Below are 7157 nucleotides of genomic sequence, written 5' to 3'. Positions count from 1 at the left end.
CGAGTCTTTGTTATGATGCAACAAGCTTGGCACCTGTATTTCGAGTTTCTCCCATTCTTCTCTGCAGATCCTCAAGTTCTGTCAGGTTTGATGGGGAGTGTCGCTGCACAGCTATTTTCAGGTCTCTAGAGATGTTCGATCGGATTCAAGTCCAGGCTCTGGCTGGGTTGCTCAAGGACATTCAGAAGCCACTCCTGCATTGTCTTGGCTGTGTGCTTAGGGTTGTTGTTGTCCTGTTAGAAGGTGAACCTTCACCCCAGCCTGAGGTCCTGAGTGCTCTGGAGCAGGTTTTCATCAAGGATCTCTGTACTTTGCTCTGTTCATCTTTCCCTTTCCTGACTATTCTCCCAGTCCCTGCTGCTGAAAACATCCCCACAGCATGACGCTGCCACCACCATACTTCACCGTAGGGATGGTGCTAAGTTTCCTCCAATGAATTCTATCTTTCATCAGACCAGAGAATCTTGTTTCATGGTCTGAGTCCTTTAGGTGCCTTTTGGCAAACTCCAAGCGGGCCATCATGTACCTTTTTTACTGAGGAGCGGCTTCCGTCTGGCCACTCTACCATAAAGGGCTGATTGGTGGAGTACTGCAAAGATGGTTGTCCTTCTGGAAGGTTCTCCCACCACAGAGGAGCTCTGTCAGTGACCTTCTCCACCAATTGCTCAGTTTGGCTGGGCGGCCAGCTCTAGGAAGAGTTTTGGTTGTTCAAAACGTCTTCCATTTAGGAATGATGGAGGCTACTGTGTTCTTGGGGACCTTCAATGATGCAGAAATGTTTTGGTGCAGATCTGTGCCTCGACACAGTCCTGTCTCTGAGTTCTACGGACAATTCCTTCGACCTCATGGCTTGGTTTTTGTGCTGACTTGCACTGTCAACTGTGGGACCTTACCTAGACAGATGTGTTCCTTTCCAAATCATGTCCAATCTTGAATTTACCAGAAGTGGACTCAAATCAAGTTGTAGAAACCTCTCAAGGATTATCAATGGAAACAGGATGCACCTGAGCTCAAATGAGTCTCATAGCAGAGGGTCTGAATACTTATGGAAAAAAGGTATGTTTCATTTTTATTTGCAAAAAAAATCAAAAAACCTGTTTTCACTTTGTCATTATGGGGTATTGGGTGTAGATAAATGTAGAAAAAGTCAAGGGGTCTGAATAATTTCCAAATGCACTGTATCTTGTCTGGCTACCTTTTCTCAATTGCGGCAAGGGAAAATAGCTATACTCCCAAATCTGTGCTTTTGCTCAATTGCGTTTCCTGTACTTGTAAAGATGAACTTGTGATGATTCTGCTGGAATTGTAGACGTAGCCCAGAGTAAACACCTGAATGTATATTTGGCTCCCTGACAATATTGGGGATCATTGGGGAAGATGGGTGTTCCTTGTCGTTGGGGTCAGACAGTGCCAGAAGAGCCTGCTGACCAGACAGTGACCCAGTCTGATTATTTGCGTGTATGATTGAGTTTCTTCCACAGCCCAGTGGAGTAGGCATGCTTTAGATCTGATGCTAGCAGCAACTGGGAGCCAGTGACGGGATGGAACTGAAGAAGGGCAAAGTTAACATGAGCAGCAGCATTCTTGATCAGCTGTTGCACCAATATGTTCTGTTCCACTGACCATCTAAATACTTGTAGCAGAAAATGTTGAAGGGCTCAATACAATTAACATGCAGCAGGCCTACAAAGAGTGAACCATACCAATTTCCAAACACTGAATGGGAATAATTGTTTGAAGCTACTTGGTATATACAGAAATTTGTAAAAATACATCCGACAGCAAATATGTTAAATTTGCAATTGCATGTGAAGTTTGAGGTATTAACTTTTTAGTAGCCAAGATGCACCAACTTGGTAATAGTGAGTGCAAAATGAATCTGCTCAAGGTACATTGTGGGAAAATCTCAACTGCATCCTCTCCTTCTCAAAACCCACTGGAAAAGGTCAGTGGGGTGGGACCTCTGGCTTTCTCATATGATGGGTTGAGGAGAGAAGACAGGATGAGTATTCCCATTCCTACACTGACACCTTGTGGTTTTCAGCAGTAATGCACCTTCATTTTTACACCAACCAAAGAATTACAGAACTGAGGTGGAAGTATGAGAAGTCAATGCCGCAGGCGAGAAAAATAAATCAATTTATTCAAAAAAGGGATCTCAATTACACACGTTTTAGTACTTTTTGTAAAACAAAAATAAGACATGATTCTGCATTACAACAGGCTAAAGCGGATCTCGCACAATACTTCTCACATTTCTGACCGCCCATCGTTCTTCCGAAGACCCTTGCTGTTGATTCAGCCACCAAGGCTGCATCCCGATTCTCCACCCTTTTTCCAGACTGTACACCCCCATCATGGATTTAACAATGGTGGAAACTTCTCCAGCCAATGATTACACCAATCCAATGCTTGTAAATCTATAACAAGAAATGTGCAAATATACACACACTTCTGGAAAAGGGTGGATAATTGGGGACGCCGCCATAGTTTCAGGAGTACAACGGAGTGTTTTCAGATTCTTTCTTGTTGAGTTTTAAATGCGGTAGATCTGGTCGGTAAATGGTTCTCTGCTAGGAAGATGCAAGTCACTGGTGCTTCTCTAGGTTCAGAGGAAGTCACTGGTGTAGGGAGGAGTGTTTCTGTCAATGTGTCACTGACCACTGGGGCTCTGGAGAAGGATGTTGCGTCCAGGATGAGGGTGTCTGCTCATAGGAGACTGCCGCTTGCGGAGCTAGGTGGGAGAATGAACTCAGATGGAGGCAGAGTTACCCCTGGGACCAGAGGCAGCTGGGAGTTGATCATGGATAGGTTTAGGGGAGGAAGAGGGGCCAATGGAGGGAAACCTGAGGAAGTCAGGTGTAAGGTTACAACAATACAGGAATTTTACTAACAGTAGTATAAAAATACCCATAAACCTACATCTTGAAAACATTGACATTACCTGCTGGTGACATCCCTCCAATACCTGGTAATGACACAGTGCCCAAGTCTGGTAAAGTGACATTTAAATTTGCCAGTTTGTGAAGGGGAGGTAGGCCTCCGGGTAATGACATTAGACCTATGCAGGACATATAAAAACAATGAAATACACCAAGCCACATAAACATAATACATGCATCATATTGTTCCCAAACTAGAACCGTGTCCAACAATGACCTGGTAATGTGGTAGCAGGGATGACTGGGGGCACTGTGCTTAGCAGGGGGCTGACTTGGCTAGGCAACAGTGGCACAGTAGGTACTCCTTGGACAAAGATACAATCCATTGTTAATAACTCATCTCTTACTTGGTGACATCAAGTCTGTAAGCAATATGCGTCTCAATGAAAAGTAGTGATACCTAGCATACCTGTTTGAAGAGCGCTCGGGACAGTGAGAGGAGCTGAGCTGACTGACAGGTCAAAGAGATTTTGTTCCAACCCAGTTGGAGCAGAAGGCACCGCAGATTGAGGACTGACAGCAGAGAGCTGAACCTGAGGAACAAATGAAAACTGGGATCAACACCCAGTGCTGTAGAATATTCTCACTGTACACACAAATTCCTTCACGTGACCGGCAGATATTGGGGATGAAAAGAAGTAGGTCATTAACAAAAATGTCTTACCTCTGTGAAGCCATCCTTAAATGGGGAAACTGGTTCACTTGGAATATGTCCAGGGAAGCTGATCTTCTTACCCTCTTCAAATGTATGTGTGGGTATCCTGTGCAGGTAGCCATAGCCAATCCCACAGCCTAGGCTGAAGAAGAGCACAGAGAGTATGTGTGCTATGGGCCAGCCAATAGGCATTTCAGCTAAATGAATTAACAACAAAACGTCAATGCCATACCTGCCCTCTCCACCCCATTCAACGTTTGGAATGATAACCACATCCCGACAGTTGTCCGTGTTATACACATACAACTTAAGCTCTTTCCCTTCATGCGTCTCAATGAGGGAGAAGAGATCCCCAGACTGTGGGGAAAAGTCCAGACAAAAACCATAGTCAAACACAACATCAACAGCTTAGTGTAGGGAAAACATCATTGAAATGACACTAAAGAAAGGCATCCCACACACCTCGTTCATGACAGTGTCAGCACCAATGATGTAGTCAGTGTGTGGTCTCAAACCAGCCAGGGCTGCAGGAGAGTTTGGCTCCACTTCCTGAGGACAAGAAATATAATACAGACCGAAATTGTAAACACAGTGTGCCGTGAAAATGTATTTGCCCCCTTTCTAATGTTCTCTACTTTTGCATATTTTTGATACTGAATGTAATCAGATCTTCAACCAAAACCTAATATTACATAAAGGGAACCTGAGTAAACAAATAACACAACAATGACATACTTACTTTATTTATTTCATGAACAAAAGTGCAACACCCAATGCCTCTGTGAAAAAGTTAATTGCCCCCTTCACTCAATAACTGGTTGTGCCACCTTAAACTGCAATGACTACAACCAAATGCTTCCTGTAGTTGTTGATCAGTATCTCACGTCGCTGTGGAGGAATTTTGGCCCACTCTTGCATGCAGAACTGCTTTAACTAAGCGACATTCGTGGGTTTTCAAGCATGAACTGATCGTTTCAAGTTCTGCCACATCTCAATTGGGATTAGGTCTGGATTTTGACTAGGCCATTCCAAAACTTCAAATTTGTTGTGCAAAAAGGTATACTTTTGAATCATCTGTTCATAGAACATTCTTCCAAGAGTCTTGAACCATCCAGGTGCTTCCTTGTGCTTTTTGGCAAACTTCAGTCAACTTTTTGGACGACATGGGTCCCATTATGCCTGCCGAAAACAAAACACTGCATTCCACAGTAAGAACCTCATACCAACAGCATGGTGGTGGTAGTGTGATGGTTTGGGGATGCTTTGCTGCCTCAGGACCTGGACGACTTGCCTTAATAGAAGGAACCATGAATTCTGCTCTGAATCAGATAATTCTACAGGAGAATATCAAGCAATCTGTCTGTGAGCTGAAGCGCAGCTGGGTCGTCAGCAAGACAATGATCCAAAACACACTCAAGTCTACATGAAAATGAATTTAAAAAAAACACATTTGAAATGGCCTAGTCAAAGTCCAGACCTAATCCCAATTGAGATGTTGTGGCAGGACTTAAAAATGAGCATTTCATGCTTGAAAACCCTCAAATGTCACTGAGTTAAAAGCAGTTCTGCATACAAGAGTGGGTCAAAATTCCTCCAAAGCAATGTGAGAGACTGATTAACAACTACAGGAAGCATTTGGTTGTAGTCATTGCAGCTAAAGGTGGCGCAACCAGTTACTGAGTGTAATGGGGCAATTACTTTTTCACACATGGGAATTGGGTGTTGCATAACTTAATTAAATCAGTAAAATAAGTATATTTTTTGTTATTTGTAAACTCAGGTTCCCTTTATCTAATATTAGGTTTTGAGTGAAGATCTGATAATTCAGTATAGATTTTTTTGGCAAAAATAGAGAAATTAACGCAAAAATACGTTTTCACGGCACTGTATATCGGGGTCAATGCAAGTCTTCACATCAACACCATTTCCAGTTTTACATTTATTCATATGTGCAGCTCTAAACGCCAAGGCGATTCACTCACCAGAACATGCCACACATTCTCATTGGCTCCTTCGAAGCTGCAGAATCGGATGCTGACACCCAGCAGCCCCTGACCTCCCCACATATTGTTGGGTGTGACTGTTGCCTCCCGCAGCTCAATCATCTTGCTGCTGTATACAAGCATCTTGATGGGTTTCTCCACATTCACCTTCAGCAAGTCTTTTAATGTGTCATCATCTTTGTTCTGACAAAAATGTACAGATGTTAAAGTGCATCATCACCTGTAAACAAAGTTAGTCCACCTATAGGTTGTCTTGTAACCCTGGCTTTGAAAATAGTTGAGCTGCAAAGGGATCTGACAGCTTCAGGATGTAGATAATTTGAGAAATGACAGTTTACCAATCTTGTGTCACTGATGGAAATAATAAAGTCAAAGAATGGTTCCAATCCTGCACGATGCCCAGGGGAATTCTCTTGCACCTGCAAATTGAAACAGGATTTTTGTGCATGACTTAAATAACATGATATTCATATTGCCCTTAAAAATTCAATCGCCACACTTTTACAGCTAACACACAGGTGCAATGCCCTTTGCAAATGTGTTCTGAATTGAAACGACATCCCACCCCCGTCATGCACATTGACAGACCGGTTGCTCGAGTCAAGCGACGACCTGGCACTAGTTAACTAACTAACTAACTAACTAGCTATCCAAATCAGCTTGCACAATTTCACTCGTCAGACATTGCTCTGTTTAATTGGTTAGACTACACCATTTTTTCCCCTGAACGACAAACGTGGTGAATTACTCACATGGAGCACATAAAATACACACTGACATTCTACAACAACCTGATGACAGCAACAACATTAGCGTCATTCACACTCATGACAAGTATTTATGTGTTGCGTTCCCATCATCAACTAGCCCAGTTACAGCTCGTGGTTTAGCATGCTACTAAAGATCCATACTCTGAGGACGTGATAACCTTCGGATCCTCCTCCAGGTATGTCCATGCTCTGTGCACCCCCCATGTCTCCTCAAAACCTGGATATTATTCTGGTGAATAAATCAGTGTAGCTGGCTAGACACTTAGCTAACACTTTCCCCCGGTTCCGGGATGATGCTAAAATCAAGATTGCCTACATAGCCACACTTCCGGTACACTGTAAGAGAGTTTCTGGCATCATCTAAAATACAAAAAAATACTAAAACCTTGTTTCTTTCCTCTACCATTTGTGTTCAGTGTGTTTTTTATATATTTTCTTTTCTCTAATTGACTTTCCAAACCCCGGCCTGGTCTTGGTCTGTTTCGCAAGCATTCCCGGAAGTCTCGCGATATTGTGACTCGATGTTTAGAATCTGTGCTATGCATTTATGCAATTTTATATGTTCTTGTTTTAAGGTTACTTAAGGTCACTTTAAAGAAAAAACGGTTAATGTTAAGGGTAATAGAAGGTTAAATGACCCTTAATTGGCTATTTGATATGTTTTAGAATGGGAGTGGAGCTGATGAAAGCAGTGTATGCTATGGTGTCTAGCTCATGATTGGGGAATCATCACAAACAGGAGCCTTATTAATCTATCTCACGTATTCCATCGTGTTCCAGGCTTTAC

General features: G+C 42.9%; 1 protein-coding gene across 4 annotated transcripts; it reads right to left on the bottom strand.

Annotated features, from left to right (window-relative positions):
• Positions 1–2115: 2115 nt before the first annotated feature.
• Positions 2116–6856, bottom strand: LOC106586219 (Golgi reassembly-stacking protein 2). Of its 4 annotated transcripts, none has more exons than XM_014173254.2 (10): positions 6756–6856; positions 5939–6019; positions 5580–5783; positions 4060–4146; positions 3830–3954; positions 3607–3739; positions 3352–3475; positions 3160–3246; positions 2945–3061; positions 2116–2846 (listed from the first exon to the last, which is right to left on the bottom strand). In XM_014173254.2, the coding sequence occupies exons 1-10, from the start codon at positions 6774–6776 to the stop codon at positions 2710–2712; spliced, it is 1116 nt and encodes a 371-aa protein (XP_014028729.2). In that variant the 5' UTR covers positions 6777–6856; the 3' UTR covers positions 2116–2709. The 4 variants fall into 4 exon arrangements, with proteins under 4 accessions (XP_014028729.2, XP_014028728.2, XP_014028730.2 ...); XM_014173253.2 differs by having other exon boundaries at positions 6512–6774; XM_014173255.2 differs by having other exon boundaries at positions 2945–2992; positions 6512–6774.
• Positions 6857–7157: the final 301 nt, after the last annotated feature.

This window comes from Salmo salar, chromosome ssa25 (genome assembly GCF_905237065.1).
Source record: "Salmo salar chromosome ssa25, Ssal_v3.1, whole genome shotgun sequence".
Lineage (NCBI taxonomy): Eukaryota > Metazoa > Chordata > Actinopteri > Salmoniformes > Salmonidae > Salmo > Salmo salar.
This window is presented reverse-complemented; position numbering and strand designations above follow the sequence as displayed.

What these genes read in the sequence shown, in the direction of transcription:
- LOC106586219 (XM_014173253.2), bottom strand. Translation starts at nt 6,574, where the DNA reads ATGGGGGGTGCACAGAGCATGGACATACCTGGAGGAGGATCCGAAGGT. An exon ending in TTAAGGATGGCTTCACAGAG is followed by an intron (nt 3,476 to 3,606) that starts GTAAGACATTTT and finishes TTTGTTCCTCAG; the next exon opens with GTTCAGCTCTCTGCTGTCAG. An exon ending in CCCGAGCGCTCTTCAAACAG is followed by an intron (nt 3,247 to 3,351) that starts GTATGCTAGGTA and finishes TCTTTGTCCAAG; the next exon opens with GAGTACCTACTGTGCCACTG.